This window comes from Rhinolophus sinicus, chromosome 5 (assembly GCF_057876585.1).
Source record: "Rhinolophus sinicus isolate RSI-liver-muscle chromosome 5, RSI-T2T, whole genome shotgun sequence".
NCBI classification, from domain to species: domain Eukaryota; kingdom Metazoa; phylum Chordata; class Mammalia; order Chiroptera; family Rhinolophidae; genus Rhinolophus; species Rhinolophus sinicus.
The window spans coordinates 30,496,672-30,518,817 of NC_142505.1; the positions used below are offsets into that span (position 1 = coordinate 30,496,672).

The 22,146-nt window shown below is 34.9% G+C and overlaps 1 protein-coding gene across 1 annotated transcript in view; it reads left to right on the top strand.

Annotated features, from left to right (window-relative positions):
* The window catches only part of HACL1 (2-hydroxyacyl-CoA lyase 1), a 30,270-nt gene that overhangs the window by 1,271 nt on the left and 6,853 nt on the right, over positions 1 to 22,146 (top strand). The window contains exons 3-14 of the mRNA XM_019725984.3: positions 2,856 to 2,896; positions 3,475 to 3,555; positions 4,624 to 4,696; positions 6,469 to 6,546; positions 7,622 to 7,716; positions 9,339 to 9,451; positions 11,564 to 11,699; positions 15,123 to 15,228; positions 17,037 to 17,120; positions 18,080 to 18,181; positions 20,251 to 20,405; positions 20,823 to 20,981. Coding sequence (XP_019581543.2) covers positions 2,856 to 2,896; positions 3,475 to 3,555; positions 4,624 to 4,696; positions 6,469 to 6,546; positions 7,622 to 7,716; positions 9,339 to 9,451; positions 11,564 to 11,699; positions 15,123 to 15,228; positions 17,037 to 17,120; positions 18,080 to 18,181; positions 20,251 to 20,405; positions 20,823 to 20,981 — 1,223 coding nt within the window. The remainder of the gene's footprint in view (positions 1 to 2,855; positions 2,897 to 3,474; positions 3,556 to 4,623; positions 4,697 to 6,468; positions 6,547 to 7,621; positions 7,717 to 9,338; positions 9,452 to 11,563; positions 11,700 to 15,122; positions 15,229 to 17,036; positions 17,121 to 18,079; positions 18,182 to 20,250; positions 20,406 to 20,822; positions 20,982 to 22,146) is intronic.

Genomic DNA, 22,146 nt, shown 5'->3' on the forward strand with positions numbered 1-22,146 from the left:
GAGCTCCTGGAGGGCAGGAATTGTGGTTCATTTGTTTTGTCCCCACAGTGCCTGGCTTGGTTAGGGCTTTTGCATGATGTAGATGCTTACTACATTTTCTTTAATTGAATGACATCCTTTATCTATAAGAGTTGAGAATTTCTTTTTTTTAGTCTTAAAACTAAAAGGTCTGGAGTTTGTATTGCTTCCACCTTCTACTTTTCTTAGTTGGAACACCATTCTATTCTTCCATGAAGCTAATGACCTATTAATGGGTCTTACGTTTTACTCTTTCTCCGTGGTGGGAAGTCTGGTTTCTTCTTCATACAGCGCATATTTACTGAGTACCTACTATATACCAAGTACTATGTTACATAACCTTTGGGAGATATATGCAGGAATGAGTTTAGCCTTGATCTTCAAGTTGATCACAGTCTGGGAAGATGAGGGCAAGACACACCAAAAGTATCAAGTATAATAACTCAAAGTAGATATATGTGTAAGGGACAGTATATATAAAAGGTGACCGGTTCTCTGAGTAGGACAGAGAAGATTACGTATAGAGGCAGTGTTTGTTCATGCTGTTCCATCAAGATAGCGTGCAGGCATGGTGGCCTGTAAGACTGCAAGGTAGGCAGAGGGGAGGTTGTAGAGAGTCTGTAGCTGGAAAAGGAGTGTGGAATTTTTTCAAAAGGCATTGAGTGAGACTGTAAAGTGTTTTGTAAATAGGTGGGCAACATATTAGATTTGTATTTTAGAAAGATGATTTTTGTGGTAGTATAGAGTATGGATCAGAAGGGCGGCCTGAAGTTTTCAGTCCTCATAAGCTTAGTTACTTTATTTTAATATAAGACTGGGTCTCATAACATAAGACTGGGTGTTATGTTAATTTTTGCTCCAATAGACTCATTAGAGCTGATGTTCTGGTTAGGTCTCATTTTCAGGGAAACATAGTAGTAGGAGTGCTGTGAATTATGTTTATTTTATAGCTGAAGCAGCCAAGGTCCAGAGTAACTTGCCAAAATTACACAGTGGAAATTAGGGGAACTGGGATTGGAATCCAAACAGTTTGGTTCCAGAGTTTGTTCTTTTAAGTACTGCAAACACCATTCTGCCTGTGAGTGGAGGTAATTGGTAGAGAAATAGATTTTTTTTATGATCATAAAACCAGTTCCTTTTCAACTTTTGACATCTATTGCCAGAGGAATATAATTTTTGTTATATATTGTTTTTTATTTTGTATTCTGTGGCAGTATTTCTTACCGCTTTAATGAGTGGGCAGTGCTCCTCAGTATCCAAATAAGTATTCTTCTTGCAGGAGATATTTTGTGCATCGCATTTCTTAGGAGTTGTCTTACTCTTGTTCTGTGTGAATTTGGCCGTTTGTGCAAAAGACAAAAGGACCAATAGAGAATAGCAACACAGAAAAAGTATATAGCCTTTGTGCAGCTTCTTAGTTGGGCATATGGCAGTGGTGCCGGTTACGATTATGATTCATAAAAATTTATTTTCAAAATTTTACACTTATGTTCTTAATATGGATTTATTTAAGTTCAGTTTTTGGCTTTGAATGGATGTTAGAAAGTGCCTGATTTATAATTATTTCTAAAAAATGAGAAGCAATAATACTAGAATAAATGATGTTCTAAACTCAGAAGGATTTGTTTGAGAGGGCAGTTAGCATTTTTCCAGGTTATTTTTATTTAATTTAGCACCTCTCCTCTTCCTGTTATGAGCTGAAGTAACAATTTAAAACTAAAAACTAACCATATACAAACCATAAAAGAAATCTCAACAGATCGCCAGGGATTGAAAACATACAGTGTATGTAACCTAACCACATGGAAATAAACGATTCCAGTAACAGAAAGATAACTGGAAAATCCCCAAATGCTTGGAGATTAAATACATACTTTGTAAATATTTGAAAAGATTAATATATCAATAAACTTCAAGGTAGACTGATCAAAAATAAAAGGAAAGATATAAATTACCTGTCAGGAATCAAAAAGGAGACATCTCTATGAACCCTAATTAACCAATGGATTGAAGAAGAAATCAAAATGGAAAATAGAAAATATTTGAGTTAATGATAATGAAAAGATGAGATATCAAACTTGTAAACTATAGCGAAAGCAGTTCTTAGAGGAAATAGTTTCAAATGAATCTATTAATTAGTAAAGAAGATCAAAAACCAATGCTCTTAGTTTACATTTTAAAAAGCTAGAAAAAGAAAACTAAATTAAACCCAAAATGAAAGGAGCAAAATAACACAAGAGCCAAAATCAATGAAAGAAAACAAATGAAAAATAGAGAAAAAACAACAAAGCCAAAAATTGGTTAAATTTGATAAATCCCTAGCAAGACTGATGAAGAATGAAAAAGGAAAAAACACAAATTACCAATATTAGGAATAAAAAAAGAGGATATCCCTACTGTGTTTTTCCAAAAATAAGACCTTATATTTTACTATAAGACTGGGTCTTATGTAATATAATGTATTATATAACATATTATATAAGACCGGGTCTTATATTAATTTTTGCTCCAGAAGACGCGTTAGAGTTGATTGAATGGCTAGGTCTTATTTTCAGTGAAACAGGGTATTGATATTTAAGCAATTGTAAGAGGATGTTTTGAGTAAACTAGATGACATGGACAAATTCCTAGAAAAACTGAAAACTAGATTAGATACCTACAACATTATTTTAAATTTATAGGTGTAGAACATTACTTGTTAAAATGGAAGGTGTTCGAGTTCTTTCTTTAAAATGAAGTTCTAGTCTCTTACTTAACAGTAAATTACTAATACATGTACTTACTGTGAGGATCCCACTATGCTTATGTATGTATGACCCAGTGTTTTTTCTTTGTAGGCTTGTTATGCTGCCTCTGCGGTTGGATATCTGACAGGCAGGTAAACTAAAGTCTGTTTTATTTCAATTTCTATTAAAGCCTGTCTTAAACAAAGGTTCTTAAGAAATTACTTTATAAATGTAAAATGGCAAACTGAATTATATGAAGATAGCTTTTCCTTGAGAGCTTTAAGCTTAGAAGTCATCTAGGGTAAAGCATTCAAGTCAATTAAAAAAATTTGGACAGAGCACCACATTTCAGGACTACTTTCTATGAAATATCAATTGAGTCTATATTTACTTGTTAAAAAAAATTTAAGAACACTTCTTTTTTTCATACAAAAATGTAGGAAGCAGTCAAAACGTTGTTTCTGTATGCAGTCAACTTGATTTAGCCCAAATACAATATGAGCAAAATATGAAGAGGTTAGTGAAATACAATGTGAAGATGATAACGTACCTTATTTCTTGCAGGAACACTGATATCTTTCTCTTGTTTTTGTTTTTTTCTTTAATGCAAAAATATTTTAATAATTGCTTAACCAAGAATGTTATCATGTTTCACCCTAAAGTGATAGGAATCAAGGATTGCATTTGACCAGCTTTTAATATAATAAAATAAATTCTGTTTTACTTTTAGGCCAGGAGTATGCCTTGTTGTTTCTGGCCCAGGTCTCGTTCACGCCTTGGGTGGTATGGCGAATGCAAACATGAACTGTTGGTAATTAGATTATTATTATTGAAAACATTTTCTTAAAAATGTCAGTGCATTGTTTTACCTAGTGGAGCAACCACTGATGTGGGGTGGAGGAATTATGTGCTTGAGAGAATGGCTTAGTAAAAAATTAAATTAAGAAGAGTATTAGGAAAAAAATTTAAAACTATCAGCAATTCCATTACTTGGAGATAAATCCAGTTGACATTTTGGAATATATAGATATAATCTATATATACATATTGGAATTTGTGTATAGTTCTCTTTACTTAAAGTGAAGAATTATTTGTTAAAGATCCCAGCTCAGTACGCAAGAATGAATTTTAATTCTTCATCTTTTTTTGCACAATTAGCAAGAAAATTGAAATTCTTATATTTATTGTTTGCTTTCTAAGCTGCTTAGTTACCTGCTCTTTGACCTTGCCCATAAACCCCATCTCTGGTACTTTATCAATAAGATCATGTTAAAAAGGGTTATGTTTTAATCAATCATACAATATTTAATTTTCCTAGTGGGAAGGACATTTTTGTCTTTCTTGCCACGTGGTTCTTATAGTTCCTTCTTCCCTTTCTTCTTTTCTAGTCTTTCTCTTATTTACTTTTGGGTCTGATATTTTTGGAGTAAGTTTAGCTTTTTTTTTTTTTTTTCTCCTTAAAGGGTAAGAATGTCATTGCTGAGGAATTTCACTCATTCTGCCGTTTTCAAATAGACTCACTTAGGAAAGTGTGAAAAACATTTTCTCCTCTTAATCTCAAGAATAATGGGAAGGGCATAAGAATTCATTTTACTTCACCACAGCTGGAGGTTTAACATTAGCATCCGAAAGGGCAGAGGAGAGAGGGGCATGGAGGAAAAACATTTATTATAAAATTCCTGGAACTGAGGAAGGGTTCTCTCATAACAGGTTATTTCCTAAATCTTTTTAAATCTACAATTTTTAAGGGGAAATGTACTTTTCATTCTCTCTTTTTTTTTAACGTTCATTGAGTATTTATTATTCATTGGGCACTCGGCTGAGTACTTTAAAAGTTGATCTCATTTGCTACTCTCTTTTAAAAACATGAATGTTTCAGGCCCTTGCTTGTGATTGGTGGTTCCTCTGAAAGAAGTCAGGAAACAATGGGAGCCTTCCAGGAGTTTCCTCAGGTACTGAACTCTTAAGATTTTTCCTGTAGAGTTTAGTAGCATAATCATACACCATTAAGATTTGTGGAGAATATTATATGTCAATTGTTTTAAATACATGCATACATACATACAAAATGATTTATGAAGAATAAAAACTCCTGTCTACAAAATAAACAAAATTAAATAGATGTACCTGAGGTAATTTTTTTTTTTTTTTCACCTGATGTAATTTAATTTTCCTCAACTATAAGACTATTTTAGTGTGGATAGTAAGAAAGCTTCATCTCTGCTTAGGAGTGATCTTCCAAGAAATACACCTTTTTGTCAGGCTTTTAAACTCTAAAAGTAAGTTTTTTCAAATTACAAAAATGCAGGAATAAAAATGGTTTTAGACTATATGTCTTAGACTTTGGGGAAGTGAAAGGTTGTGAAGAAAATCCTACTCAAAATGACTATCAGTTGACTCTGGACAAGTTCATGTTTATTTTAGATGGCTGCAGGAAAGTATTTAAAAATTTTTAAAAATTTGAAAGATTTTATCAACAAATGCTACAGTTTTAAGAATAGTTGTAAAAAGCAAACAGGTGAGAATGAATAATACTTAAAATATGAATATATTTGAGTATTTATAGCACCTAGTTATGACCAAAGTTAAAAACCATTAGGCAAAGTTCATTGGTAAATCAGGAATCGTGAGAACTTCAAAATATAAACAGAATTTTGTATATGATTTAAACTAATATAAAATACTACATCTTGATACAGGTTAATAAAAAAGTTGTTTTATACTCTTGAAAGGGAATTGAAATTTTGCTTAGTTAATAGTGGTAGAGACCATTGTTTAAAAGATGCTGATATATGTATTTGAAAAATAAGTAGAGCACATAAGTTATTTAAAAGGAAATTTAAAGTTGCTACAAAACTATAGAAATCAGAATAATGTCCGTTACAAATATTTTTTCCTAAAAAGGAAAATAATAGAAGTTTATTAAGTGAAATTAAAAATTTGAAGAGAAAAATCACTGATTTGATTTAAAATCCAAATACCGGTTTCTTATGGAAATACTTAAAACTAAATGACATGACTATGAACAGGTTGAAAGTTAGGGAGTAATCTAAATTCTGTTATGCTTGTGGGACTGAGACTACCAACTGTTTCACAGATTTCTAACATGCCTGTGGGACTCAGACTACCATTTGTTCCATAGACTTCATATCAAAACGTATCAAGAGAAACAGTCTCTATATAATGCTTCAAAGTACATTAAACAGTGAAAACTTAACACTACTGAGTTCACATGACCCAAACAGCATACCAACAAAATATGTAACAGGAAAACTGGCAGAAATGTAAGAATAGATTATTATTGTAATAAGATATAACACATGAAGTTGTATATTTCTGGCTGTGGAATTTCTGGGTCCCACGATATACTGATTTTAATTTTTAGAAGACATTGTCAACTTCTCTTCCCATTTATATTCTCACCAGCAGTTTATGAGAGCGCCTGTTTTCCTGTGTTGTAGTTGCTGGGTATTAATCTAAGCTTTTCAGTTTTGCCAATCTGAGAAATGAAAATGGTGTCTTATTTCAGTTTGCTTCCTGAATCATGCTGAAGTAGAAATTTGATTGTGCTTTGTACAGGCTTTTAAGAAACAGCCCAAGTAATGCGTTTTCTCCATCTTGCCTCTGAACATACTAGAAAGTAATGACTTAACATTTGGTCTTCTTTCAGAAGAGTAATATGATCTATGAGCTGAATTTTAAGTGATTTTCTTTTTGCATATAGGTTGAAGCTTGTAGATTATATAGCAAATTCTCTGCCCGGCCAAGCAGCATAGAAGCTATCCCCACTGTTATTGAAAAGGTACAGTGCTTAATTATAAGCCTTCTAAGCCAACTGATTTCTCTGTTGCTCATACCTGTGTTATTTTTATTCTCAATTGAATGAGTAACAATTTGGAATGTGTTCAGGTAGTTAAGGATTATATCGTTAAAGAGCTATTTACATTTTAATGTTCACTGCCATTATATTTAATTACAGAAACAAGTTTTTCTGCAAAAAAAGTTTCTCCTGTACTTCAGTTAAAATTTTTTTTAATTATGGAAAAGTAAAAAGAAATATGAAACACTGGGTGCCCTTTCTCTTACGCTTTTTCAAAAGATTTTTGAAAATCAGTACTAATGCATATAATACCATCTCTCAGTTGATTAAACAGCATATTATAATTTTAGTTAACCAACATTTTAAATACGAAGTTACATTTGAGCCGTTTGAAAACCATATGTTACAGAAATCATTTGACACGTTACAAAGACTTGGCTAGCAGAATCTAGTACATAATTTCTAAAACTAAAGTGTACTAGAACATGAATTTTAAAGCTCTAAATGAGTGTTTTCTTTCTTATTTCTCTCCTTTTAAACAAAAATATGTTTTAAAATACAGTTGACCCTTAAAAAATACGGGCTTGAACTGCACAGGCTCGCTTATATGTGGATTTTTTTCAATATGTACGGTACTGGAAACATATTTTTCTCTTCCTTACGATTTTCTCAATAACATTTTGTTTTCTCTAGCTTACTTTATTGTAAGAATACAGTATACAGTACATACAATGTACAAAATGTGTGTAGATCAACTGTTTATGTTATTGGGAAGGTTAACAACAGGCAAGTTTTGGGAAAGTCAAAAGCGATACACAGATTTTTGACTGTGTAGGGGGTTGGCACACCTAACCCTGCATTGTTCAAGGGTCAACTGTATATAAAATCAATAGAGGGTATTTCAGTTTTAATTAAATTTGTTTATTTCTCCATCTAAGGATGTCTAAAAAAATTAAAATAGTGTTCACTTTACAATTTTAAGTTATCTTTGAGTGGAATATGATAATAAGGATTGAGATTTTTGAAACATTTTCTTCTCTATTTGTAATAAACTTAGGCAGTAAGAAGCAGTATTTATGGTCGTCCAGGTGCCTGCTATGTTGACATACCTGCAGATTTTGTGAACGTCCAGGTGAATGCGAATTCTGTAAAGTGAGTATTAGTTATACTAGAGTTCCTTCTTAATTGTGTTATTATAATGCTTACCTGTTAAAAAGAAGTTGCCTAGCAGTTTATAAGTTAATCTTCATTTGTTGTAACTTTTGATAATTTGGTAATTAAACTGAATCCTAGCCAAAGGGCTTCTCTTAATTAAAATGGTATTATTCAGTAATTATTTTGGGATTTACTTACTAAATCAAATACTTGGAACTACATGAACTCCTCCTTTGAAATTACTCTTCCAGGACCCATAAGTAAACATCCTCATTAATGTAGTGTGGTTATTTAGTCTTCTTAGTGTAAATCAAGAGATGAGGTGACTGTTGAAAAATTATTAGAACTCAGCATAAAAACTTTTAGTCTTTGGGGTTTAAAAATACTCCAACACCAGATGTTACTATGATTTGCCAAGTTCCCTTATTCCTTAAATAAACAATGAGTGAACAATAAGTACAAGGAACATTTTCACTGGTATCTAAGTCACTCCTGATAAAGATGCGTACTTGGGTTAATGTATCAACCCTGAATACCACTGAGTACCTTCCTGCTGTCGTGGGCCAAGTGGTCCTCTAGTAACTACAGAAAGAAAGTGGGCATTTCTGTACACTCAGTACACCGAGGAGTGGTTTCTACGAGTATTTGGGAGAGTCAGACCAAAAGGACGTCTATTCTGCATAATACCTGAACATGATACCCAAAATAATATTGTTAGGCGCGGGGAGGCAGAGATGAGCCTCAGGTAAGTTAACCCTGTAAGCCTTCTTTAAAATTGTTATAAAGATTTGAATGTCCTCTTTTTGTATTATATGCCCAAGTTTTGTACAGTATGATATCTATTAAGTAGAGTAAATGGAATTAAAATACTGAGGATTTGGTGTCCAAAAATACTAAATTATGACAGTTTTAATATTTCTTTTACTAATGCATATTGTGGTACTAAAATATTGACTTATCCAGTGAGTGGAAATATAGTGAGTTATTTAAAAGCATGGACTTTGGAGACAGACGACCTAGTTAAATCCAGTCTTTGCCACATGCCATCTAAGGACACTGGGCAAGTTATTTTCTGAAATTTTTTTCCTCATTGGTGAAAGGGAGCTAATGGTAATACCTAACCTCACTGTTGAAAATTAAATGAGAATAAATGTCACATAGTAGGTATTAAATACCAGCTTTTAGTATGTTTTTTACTATTACAACAACTACTACTACCATGCAAAGTCATTAACTCACATTTCCTGTCACTGAATTACTCATTTGACTGGCTATTAGGTGATACTAGGGAATAACTGTTAATTTACTAGATGTGATAAGTGATAGGGATATTATGGTTATATAGGAGAAAGTCAGTCTTCTAGGGCTGCGTGGAAAAGTTTCTAAATCTGATGCTAATGATTTATTTTAAAATGATTCCAGAAAAAAAACACTTGTATGCATGTTTGTGTGTGTGTATGTGTGAAGCAAATGTAAAATGACATTAATTGTTGAATTTGTGTGGTGGATGTATGGAGTTGATTGTACTGTTTTTTCCTACATTTTTAGATATTTGATATTTTCACAATAAAAAATTTGAAAGTTGGTCTCTTTTAATAAACCAAAGTCTTTATTTCCAGATACACGGAGTGCTGCATGCCACCTCCTGTTAGTATGGCAGAAACCTCTGCTGTATACAAGGCAGCGTCTGTTCTTAGGAATGCCAAGCAGCCCCTTCTTATCATCGGGAAAGGTAGCATTGAATGGAACTCCAGATCTTCTAGGCTTTTGAAAGAATGCTGATTCTGTTTAGAAATTGTCTTTATTATTAACATCTGTTCTAATGTTGGAAATTGGAATAAGAGTTTTCTTCACCCATTTAGCATTATTTATTAGTTTTAAAATCATAGAATTATTTTAGAATGCCTAGAGATCTTGTCCTTTTAAGGGAATATCATTGGTTGCATTTCTTTGGTCTTTTGAGTAAAATACATTTTTTCCCATTATAAAAATAATATGTGATTATTATAAAAAATTTGGAAAAATCCAGAAGATTAGAAAAAAGAAATCCCTTCAGCCAAAGACAACTATTAGGTTGGTGCAAAAGTGATTGCGGTTTTTGCATTTATTTTCAACCTTTTAAACCGCAATTACTTTTGCACCAATCTAATATTTTTAACATATAGTACTTTTCTATTCCTTTTTTGCATGTATATTTTAATATATATTGTGATCATGCTACGTAGAAAGTTTTATATTCTACTTAATTCCTTTAACATTTCATTTTAAGGCTTTTGGTGCATATTGTCAAATTGCTTTCTCCCAAAATATTGTACCAATTTATACTCTTGTCAGCAATTTGTTATAGTACCCACTATATGTTTAGAACTGAGGGGGCTATGAATCACTTATGACCATGTTAGTCAATTATCAACTTAGGAACTAATTACATAGAAACTGAAAATAGTTTCGATGAAAATGGTGGATAACAGAAAATAATTGAAGTCAGAGCTGAGCTGAATGTAGCTACGTGATGTGTTAGCTCTCTCTGAGCTTCCAAACAACTGCTGTGAGTCTCAGATACCTCACTTGTAAAAAAGAGATATTAACTACCTCAACAGTATTGTTACAATTAAATAACAAAATGCAAAGCACTTGGTGGATGCTGGTTTTCATTTTTCCTTTAACCAATATTTGATGAGAGCTTATGATAAGGCAGGAAGTATAGAAAACATTTGCGAGGTACACAGAGAAATAATGTTCTCTTCATGTAGGGAGATAGACCTGGTAACAAATAAGTGCAGTATGCCCTGCAGTGGTGTGTACAGAGAGGTGAGGTGGATTCTCAAGGCAAGAACAACAACATGCTCATGTAGTTGGTGTGGCAGGACTATCCGGAAGAGATGACACTGGTTACACCATGAAAATCATGTATCATAGGTCACTGAGTGGACAGAGAGAACAAAGGCAGTCCAGGAAGAGAGAACTGTGTGAGCAAAGATACAGAGGCAAGAAGGAGAATACAAGGAAACTTTCTGGATGAGCAAAAGGAACTACTTTTCATCGTACATGGACGAGAAAAGATTCTAAGGCAGTTTTATGAAGGGAGAATTATACTGAATCTGAACATGCACTATACCGTTTACTGGGATTCAGTAGAGAAGTGTAAGTCCCAAATACTGAGTAATATTCTGCTAGCCCTGAACAAAGAGTATAAAACTAAATGGCTAAAAAGAAATATAGTGGTCTGGATGACGTTAGACATGAAGTCATCTCTATATTCAGACAGTGAGTTGTTTTCAGTGTCATTGAAATAGGGCAGGTGGTTATTCTGCAGGCACACACTAAAAAAATGATATCTGACCCACTTGGGTTAGCCCTGTTGCAGTTACAAAATTGTAGAGCCTATTGGAGAAATCTGCAGAGCTTTAGAATCTTCTGCCCATTGTTAGAATTTCCATGCCTAGACTAGAAGACTGCAACCCAGGTTAGCTGGTGGTGGGGAGCAGTGTGTGAGGTTAGAGAGATCTTTCCCCTATCAGGATAGTGCAGTCCTTCCTGACCTGCCTGAGTGAGCAGTAATTCAGTAGGACCGGAGCATGGAACAGGCAGCAAGAGGGGTGGGATGCAACTTTTGTTGGGGCATAGACATCCTTTAGAATAATTGAGAATATTATTGGAGAAGAAATTAGAACTATTGCTTTCTTAAACATTTTAAAATACCGAAATAAAAACCGTAGTCATTTGTTTCGAGTTGAAGCCCCGTGTAAGCAGGAGAATATTTGAGAAGTTCTAAGAGGCAGTGTTAGCAGGGTCAGCGTCTGGAGCTTAACTGACTTATCCAACACATTTGCATTTTTTGCAGGCGCTGCTTATGCCCACGCAGAGGAGGGGATCAGGAAATTGGTGGAGCGGTGTCAATTGCCATTTTTGCCCACTCCCATGGGAAAGGGTGTTATTCCTGACAACCATCCAAACTGTGTAGGTGCTGCCAGATCCAGGTGTGTAGCATTCTAGATTTTAAATACAAAGGATTGGCAGATTTAAGGCTAATTTATTTTGTGACTTTAATGACTCCAGGAGAAGTTCTGAAAAAATCATGTAATTTTAAGCACACCTGTTTCCTTTTAGACTTTTCAGCCCTTTGAAGATGTTGTCCACTGTCCCCTGACTCTCACATGAGACATCTGCAGTCATTTGAATCATTGTTCCCCTACATGTAATATGTTATTTTTCTATGGCTGCTTTCAAGATTTTTCTTTATCTTTGATTTTCAAGTTTGACTATGATGTGTCTGGACATGGTTTTCTTTTATTTTTATCCTGCTTGGTGTTTTCTCATCTTCTAGAATTTGTAAATTGAGGTCTTTCACCAAATTTGGAAAGTTTTTGGTCATTATTTCTTCACATTTGTTTCTCTACACCAATCTATTTCCCTTCTCCTGGAATAACACAAATAATAGGTATGTTGATATTGTCCCATAGGTCCCTAAAAATCTGTTCAATTCTTTTTAATCCTTTTGTCTCTTCTATATTTTCTGTTTCTCTGCTGAGAACTTCTATCTTTGCATTTATTTCAAGAATATTTTTGTTTACCTTATGAAACATAGTTATAATACCATGTTTCCCCAAAAATAAGACTTAGCTGGACAATCAGCTCTAATGCATAGTTTGCAAAAATTAATGTAAGACTAGGTATTATATTATATTATATTATATTATATTATATTATATTATATAAGACCCGGTATTATATTATATTATGTTATGTTATATTATATTATACTATGTTATATTACATAAGACCCAGCCTTATAGTAAAATAAGACCGGGTCCTATATTAATTTTTTGCTCCAAAGGACGCAGTAGAGCTGATTGTCCGGCTAGGTCTTATTTTCGGGGAAACACGATAGCTGCTTTAAAGTCTTTGTTTAATTCCAAAATCTGGGTCATCATAGAATTAGCATCTATCATTATCTTATCTTTTGGAAATTGGTCTCAGTTTTCTGGTTCTTTGTGTATTGAGTAATTTTGAATTGTATCCTGGAGTTTTGAATATTATGCTGTGAGAGTCAGGTCATATCGAAATCTTCTGTAGAATGTTGATTTTGTTTGTTTGTTTGTTTTAGCAAGCAGCTAGCCTGGTTAGGTTAAGACTGCATGCAAATTCTGTCTTACTGTGGGCAGTAGTAGTTCTAGGGTCGCTTCAGTTTCAAAGCTTTTGCTATGCAATTTTGGGTCTGTCCACACATGCCCAACCCCAAGGTCAGCCCAGACATGTGCTGGTTCATATCCATAGTTAGTGATTTCTTTTCTCTCTGGGACGTAGTCCCCCATCCCCTTCTGATTTCCAGGAGTCCCTTTTCCTGGCCCTTGCTGCTGCCTTATAGTACCACACCATCAGGGCTGCCTTTGAGGCAAAATGGCAGAAAAAAAGAAATAAAAAATAAGGAGATTGCCCCCATACTCTTCAGACGACCGGGGACCCTTTGCTCAGTTCTTCTGGCCTGAAAAATGATGTTTTTCTTGGAATTTTGTCTGCTTGAGAGCTACCACAACACTGCTGTGCAACAGGGCTATCCTCAAAGCATGGCTGGGAGGGAGAAAAAAATTCTGAGCTTTTCCCCTTGTGCTCCGGCTTGCAGGGGTCCCTTTTCCTGAGTCTCTGGCCAAAAAGACAGTTTCTCTCCAGGTTTTTGCAGCTCTCCAGTTCTGCAACTAGGGCTGCCCTGAGTCAAAGGCAGGAGATACAGGAGCGGGAAAACCTTGGAAACTCACCCCCACGTGGGTCACTACTTTAACTCCCCTCCCAATCTACCTACTTTTGTTTACTTTTCAGAATTCTCAGGTAGTTGCTTTTTCGATTTTGTTCAGTTTTCTGTTGTGATCAGTGGGAGAGCTAGGCTCTAGTGACCTTACCCAGTCTTGGCTGGCACTGGATGTCTCCTCTTTTTAGATTTTTAAAACACTTTTTGATAATCCATACATTGTTTTCTTTTAATTTCTTAAAATTTATTATGAAATATTCTAAATATACAAACGAGAGAATAATTTATTGAAAACTTATGTTATATCAATTTTACCAGCTATAACATAATATTAAGTAATATGTCATTGCTTGCTTTAGAGTTTTATTTTTATTTTTTTAAGAAACAAGAAATTAACAGATTTACAAACAGTCCCCTGTATCTCTTTCCTGATCCCATTTCCTTCCTCCCTCTCCACAGTTAATCACCATTATGCATTTGGTATTTTTCATATTGTCATGCACGCATTAAAATTCATTTTGAGGCTTTTTAAAATGTAATGTTTCCTGTGCAATTTTTAATTATTGGTCATTTAATGCTTTCTTAATAGATTATATCTTTTTTATATTAGTATACATTGTACAGAAACCAAATGAATTTTTATACTAAATTTTTAAAAAAATATACTTTAACTTGAGTTGAACTGAAGTTTATTTTTGTTCCAGCCAAATTTTAAGAAGATAATATTAATGACATTAATAGTGTAAGAGAGATTCTAAAGAGCCATAATTAATTGAATAAACAATTTCAAGGGTTATAGAATATCTATAAGCAAATCTATCCTTCCACTTGTAGTTTTTTATCTGTTTAAATTGGGTCCCACAGGACTAGTATAATATATAAAGAAGTTATAGTGACAAAAATGTTAAGATCTATAAAAGAAAACTGTAAGAAATATACTAGGTATAGTGTTTTTTGAAAGCAATTCATGAATGTGAATCAATCCTCTTAAAAATACCTGCTTCTAGGAATCAATATGAAGTGTGTATTGAGATTCAAGCATAAAGATGTGCGATCTAGTACTATTAATAGCAAAGAAAATATCCAGGAATTGTGAAAAGGTTTAATAAACTTAATGTAGGTGTTCAGCAAAATATGTAGCCTTTAATTGTATTTAAGAAGAACCTAATGACAATGGAAAACATTTATGATAAGCAAAGGTGCATGAACCAGTATTACATAAGCTCAACTATGTAAAAATATACTTGCATAGAAAATAAGACTAAATGAAAACATACCAGGATATTAATAATAATTTATAAGTTGATAGTATTATTGGGTGCTTTTGGTGTCTTCTTTATACTCTTTATGCTTTTTCCAGATTATCTACAGTGGACTTGTATTGATTTTCTAATGTGAGAAAAGTAATAGAGTATAAATACAGTCCTATGGTAATATTTTTCTATGTACTTCATCTTTTATATTACTAAATAGAATGGCGTCATAAATTATTTTAGTTTGAAAGGTCAAATTTAGCATAGAAGCTGATTCTTAACTAACATAATGAAGTTCCAAATTATTTAGATTTTCCAAATACTTTAGAAATTAATTTTAGAATAATTCAAATAAGAAACATAGATATACTTTTTGTGTTATATCTGATTTTTCTTTGTAATAGGGCTTTGCAATTTGCTGATGTAATCGTGTTATTTGGTGCCAGATTAAATTGGATTTTGCATTTTGGACTTCCTCCAAGATACCAGCCAGATGTGAAGTTTATCCAGGTACTCAGAGAACAGAGAAGAGAGATTTAAAATCAGAGAGATCTGTAGTTTATTGTTCTCCCTCTCAGCCATTACCAGCTCTGCTTTCTTCTTAGCTTTTGTGAAAAACCATTTCTCTTTTTACAAAAGTAGAATTTTATAAATTGTCTCACATAATTACAGGTACCAAAGTAATCTGCCTTTTCAAGCCTATGAAGCATACGTAATGTGCCACTTCTAATCAGAAAATCTTTCAAAATCAAGTTTTAAATAGTTTGAAAAGCCTAATTTGCCTCTTCTTCATGGTTCAGGTATATTTAAAGGTAGACAAGAGAGGTTTAATGAAGTAGGATGGTAGAGCAAAACATTCAGCATTGTGTGGGATTGAGTTGTTCTCTTAGATGCCAAAACTTTCAAACACCCTTTGTTTGGAAACCTCTAAACAAAGCTGCTTTTACCTATGTTATTAAACAGAGTATTTGGAATACAGGCTGACCTCCTTTTGATGACTCTTGACTTGGGGTGACCCTCTTTTTTTTTTAACTTTTATTTATTTTAAGTGTGTTTTTCCAGGACCCATCAGCTCCAAGTCAAGTAGTTGTTTCAATCTACTGTGTTTCCCCGAAAATAAGACCTAGCCGGACCATCAGCTCTATTGCGTCTTTTGGAGCAAAAATTTTTGCTTATTTTCTTATTTGCTAATTTCAAAAATTAGGTCTTATTTTCGGGGAAACACTGTAGTTGTGGAGGGCTCAGCTTACAGGGGCCCGTGTGGGGATCGAACCAGCAACCTTGTTAAGAGCACCGCTCCCTAACCAACTGAGCTAACTGGCTGCCCCTGTAATGATCCTCTTTGTAAGCCAGTTTTCTTACTGGTGTGGAAAGTACTGCCTACATAGTGGCATGTAAACCTGTTCGACCTGCACAGATTGTGTATGGTATTTGATCATCCAGCTACAGTTGCTGTCTTCTCTTTATTTACCTTTTACTTAAGGAGTCAACTTCTAATAGTCCCTTTCCCCTGAGACCATTGAGAACTGAAACCACAAACAAGGGAGACCTGGGTCGTACCAGGAAGATGCTGCCACTTCTTTGATTGCCCCTCTTGATTACAAAATAAAGTGTATCCCCTTTGGGGTGGCTGAATTACTCCTGCTAGCAGAATGTATTTTCACTTGCCCATGGCCATCTAGAAATAGGGCTTCTACATGGGACTATATGGGAAGTAATCATGCCTTACCCTAGGAGTGGTCATGCCTTACCCTAGGAGTGGTCATGCCTTACCCTAGGAGTGGTCATGCCTTATCCTAGGAGTGGCTTTCAAAATGTGGTTCCTGGACCAGCAGCATCATCACCACCTGGGAAACCTGTTAGAAATGCACATTTTGGGGCCTTTCCCCAGACCTACTGAGATCAGAAATTCTGAGGTGGACTCTTGGAATCTACAGTTTAACAAGCCTTCCAGATGATTCTACTATATGCTCAAATTTGAGAACTCCTCTAAGTAGGAATTCCAATGTAATTAAGTAAAACCTTATTATTGATTAGATTCAGAACTATAAATGACCAAGTGAAATGCACTCCTGTGGGTATAACAGAACAATACCAATATTCTATAGAGTGGATTTTAAAATAAGGGAAGATGACGCGGTTTCTATACTAGCTATGATACTCATATAGTTCCATGGATTTTTATTTTTATTAAGAAACTTGTTGACCATCACATCTTTATCATGTTATATATACATAATTCATTTATTTAGCCTTAATCGACTTCTTAAAGAGTTTAAGAATAAACATGGCTGGTCTTCAGTCTTGTCTCTCTTTAGGTTGATATCTGTGCAGAAGAATTGGGGAATAATGTAAGACCTGCTGTGACTTTGCTAGGAGACATAAATGCTGTCACTAAACAAGTAAGAGCTTTTGCCTGGGTTTTAATTTATATGGATTGGTCTTTAGAGAATAGTTCTTTAAAATGTTTCAATCTTGGTTCACTTGGTGACAGGTCTGATAATATCTGTTTTAAACAATTTATGATAGAAAGCTATCCTTAAGTATAACTTTGGAACTTGGTAAATCCAGCTTCTTGTGTACAGATCATTTTTATGTGAGTAAGTTAAGCATTTTTGGAAGGTGATTGAAAATTTAAAGGCATTCAATAGGCAAGCAGTGATTTATTAAGTAGGATTCAGCTATCTGAAAAATTACAATGCAGTTTCCAAAGGCACTGAACTGACACCCAAGAAGTGGCTTTATGTACTGGAAAAGTCTTAGTATTTCTTTAGGCATTAAAGAGATTTTTACTCTTCAAAACTGTAATCAGTGACTTGTTCAGAGTCGTATAGTTTGTACATAATTTACACATTTCTTTGTGACAGGAGATAAAATATAGTCACATTTATCTCTTGATTTTGGATATAAATTGCTATTGTTATCATGATTATACAATGTTAGGGTGCAATCCCCAATCACATATTAAAACACTGGAATATTTGGCCTGTACCATGGGAATCCCTAAGTATTTGGGGCCGTTGGCCTTCCTGTAAGGGTTCCATGGAGAAGGTGATTTTCCTTTCAGTGTCAAAGATGGATGAGGCCTTAAAGGCCCCAGCCAGTGAGGCGGCAGGTAAGTAGCACTGTGCTCTGCCTGTGGTTATTCTAGCATGAGGCAGAAGTCCACACTGACCCAAATAAACCTTTCCTTGTTACCTATTTACCTTCTATCAGTTGTTTGCTGCCTAGAGGAAAAACAGTATGAGTGATGTGAAGGGGAGGATAATATAACAATATTGTCTTTAAGGAAAGATTTTTATGTTAATATGATTTCAGTTCATTTTCAAGAAAGAAAGAAAAAGTTTGTGGTGTTTTTCAGCTTTTAGAACAATTTGATAAAACACCGTGGCAGTATCCTCTAGAGAGCAAGTGGTGGAAAACTCTGAGAGAAAAAATGAGGAGCAATGAAGCTGCATCCAAGGTAATACTGGACCCACTGAAACTCAAGAATGCTTCAGATTCATGGTTCAGTTCTGTCATAGAATGGCATATGCATTCCTAAAAATCACCACACTATGCAAAATCATACAGTGAAACCCACTGGGCTCATGGGGGAAAAAGGTTTAGGGGCACAACTCGCAATAACTTTGTGAAACATTAAGATAGGAACCTAATAAAAATGGTGGCAAAGATGTGTGTGAGTGTGTGTGTGTATGGCACTTTCCCTTAGAAAAGACCTAGTTTCTTGTGGAAGTGGGCATTGGAAGCATTACAGCTTGTGAGTTACTGGGGTGGAAGGAGGGTGATCTAACATTGAACAGAAGGTTATAAGAGTCTATGTGGATGGGTGTGGCTTACTGTCCTCAGTTTGACCTTGACACCAAATTACAGTTGAAGTCTTTTGGAGCCTTAAATCCTGGGGCATGTTGGGGCATGTTTTTCTACCTTTAAGATATAGATTCTTGGGGGAGGGGGGTTCACACAGTGTGAGGGATATAAATGATAAATGTCTAAGTTTTGCTTTGTCTTGTGCACCTGAAACTAATTAAATAAAAAAAAATAAATAAATAAATAAATAAAATGGTTTTTAAAAAACAAAACAAAACAAAAAAGATATAGATTCTTCAAGGCATGCATTTATAATAGATAGGTATTTCATTAAAATTGAAATTTTAATCTAATGTATAGCTTTTTCTTTTTTTTAATTGCAGCTTTACTGAGGTATGATTGACATGTAAAATTGTAAGATATTTAAATGTACATTATGGTGATTTAATACACATACACATTGTGAAAGGATTCCCCCGTCTAGTTCACCTTTATTTTTATGTATTTTTTTGTGAGAACCTTTATAGCTTTCTTAATTCACTTAGTTGTTACTGGAAATTCTTTTGTGACTTCTTCATCAGCTATCACTTGCCTGATAGCTGAATGATTTGGAAATTGTAGTAATATGTGAAACCACCAAAACATCCACTACTAGCACTAAAATGAGCCACTTCTGCAGGACTTGGCATTTTCTATTTAAAGTCTTTGTATATAGTTTTCTGTCTGATTGTGAGAATGGTTGTTCCCGATTTTTTTCACTGTTTTGTTTATTCCTTTGCATCTTGGTTCAACTGGGTGTAGTTTACTGTGTTTGTGTAGTATTTCTCACTGACAGAATCATGCATGAGCAGACATGAAATCGAGTTATGCTCATATTGTTCCCTAATATATCAGTCATCTTGGAATAAATTCCCATTTTCAAAATAAGTGGAATTGATTATACATGATTCTGTCTTTCATTGGAATTTTAATCAGAGACTGTTTGTTCTAGCGAGCCAGTCTCCCTTCTATTTCCTTAAGGTATGATTAATTCCTTCTCATCCTTAGGAATTACGTTAGTTTAAGATGGAAAGAAGTTGCCTCTATTCTCTGGTGTAGGAGCATAGGAGGGTCCCTCATCCATCTTGGGTATAATCTCCAATGGACCAAAGTAGCACAGGTGAAGAAGCAGTGCTGGGACCAGATGGGATTGTGAAGCCCCATGTGACTTCTCTCAGCTCAGAGACTCTTTAGAATAGTGGGGGAAGTGGAATGTGGGGAAGAACCAGGTTTTCTAAAATCCTGACTTCATTTTTATTTAAACTTAGGGCCATATTTCAGATGAAAATATTCTAAGATGAATTTTTACTTTTTCTAAGGCAGTGTTTCCCTAAAAGTGCTCAAGTAGGACTGTTTAGTTTTGTTTAACCCAGTGTTCCCAGCTGTCTTTACTATAGGACTTCTCAGTCTTTAACAAGTTAATATGGAACTCCAGGAAGAGGGATATGCCCTGGCTTATTTGATTGTGTCCCAGACTGGGAGTGAGACCCATTTTTCATAGCATGTCCCCAGGACTATTCATTGATCAGTTAGCTTCTCAGACTGGGCATTGGTGGCCATTTGGGTACCTCGTAGTTTGTAGTTGTTACCTGTTTCCAAATGAGTTTGATAGTAGCTTATTGACATTGTTTATTTTCATTACATCTCAATCTAATTTGATTGTATTTCCCTCTAATATTTTAGGAATTAGCTTCCCAAAAATCCTTGCCTATGAATTATTACACAGTATTCTACCATGTTCAAGAACAGCTACCCAAAGACTGTATTGTGGTAAGTGAAGGAGCAAATACTATGGATATTGGACGCACTGTGCTGCAAAACTACCTTCCTCGTCACAGGTAAGGCTGCCAAAAAAGAAATTATAATGTGTTAAATTTGAAACTACAATGATGCAGATTAATAAAACATTTGAGAATTACACATGTTCAGTGTATAAGGACATAGTTCATAGAAGTATTCTTAAGTGAGGTTCTAGATAGTTTTTACGCTTGATAGGTCCTCAAGACCATGTGATAATATATGTACTCAGTATTCTAAGGATATAATCAATCTTCCAAGCAATCACGAGTGATTTTTCCCCTCTCATTCTGCTTATCTTTGACAAATTAGTTCCTCACAGTCTAAAACTTTATATTAAAGAAAGTGTATTTATTCTTTATTTTATCATGAACCATGTGAATATGTCTAAATTTGTGCCAACCCTACCATTTGTGATATGCCCCAGAGGGTTTCACTTTAGCTTCATTCCCCAATAGGCTTGATGCTGGTACTTTTGGAACAATGGGAGTCGGTTTGGGATTTGCCATTGCAGCTGCTCTAGTGGCTAAAGATAGAAACCCAGGACAGCGTGTCATCTGTGTGGAAGGAGACAGTGCCTTTGGATTTTCTGGCATGGAAGTGGAAACCATCTGCAGGTAAAACAGCATCCTGAATCAGAACATTTCTTTCTCCAAAATATGAAAAGTTCTGCACATGACCCACTTGCCTCACCAGTGCTTCCAAAGTGTCAGTCATGTGCCAGGTGCCCCTGCACAGCTCTGCGCTGTCCTGAGAACACTGGTATCAGTAACACCAGGCTGTTGCTCACCCAGGCAGTGTGTTCACTTCTTTACTGCATGCCAAAAACCTGCCATATTAGGAGGCAGGGTTTTGAGGTCACTTAAAAAAAATTCTGTCAGAGAAAAGCTTGTTTTCTGAAGGGAGACAACAGAGCATGGTGATGAAGAGCATGGCCTCGGAGTCACATGGCCCGAATTTAGACACTGACTTCACCACATCAGAGTCAAGTGACTTGGGTTGAGCCACTTCACCAAGCTTCAGTGTCCTCTAGACTAGGGATAGGAATAGTAACAGTTCCTGCCTTAGAAGATGGTTGCGAGGAGCAAATGAGATGATGTAGGTAAAGCTCAAGGTGACTGCTCAGGGAAGTGAGCTATTCAGATTTTAGTTGTGAGGATTCGTGGAAAAACTCGTAAGTTGTAGCTCCTACTGTAGTAGTATGGGGATTTGTTTCTTTTCCTCCAATTATTTAAACTAGGAAAAGCGTTCTATCCTTAGCCAGGGCTCTTACCAGGGTTTTTGTAAATCATGTTCTGGGGCTTTCGTAGCTTTGGTATATAACATTTTCCAGATCAGAGGGAAAGTATGTGCCTGTTAGAGTGTCTGTATTGACAACCAAGTAATATGCACCTAAAACATCATTTGTGGGGAAGTCAGCCTTCTAGAGAGTGAAGTAAAGCCTTTCCCTTTGAGCATGGAGAGCAAGCCGTTACCCCAATCGGTATGCAGTTTAGTTTTGTTTTTACACCAGATCTCAGAAATTATGTTTGCAGACAATAAAGCCCATGTTCTTTTTTTAGTCGTTAGTAAAGTTTAATCAGCCTTTTTTTGTCTTTACCGTACTATTGAGCACATTGTTACTCTCTTTTTCTCCAATTATTATACCATGTAACGTTTTTCTAATTACGGTGAAATGGTTTGAGAGGGAGAGAGTGTGTGCTCGTCACTTGTGTGCCTCCCACAGCCTCTAGCAGTGCCAGTTGTCTATGAGGAATTTAGTAAATAGAAAGGTACATTTCA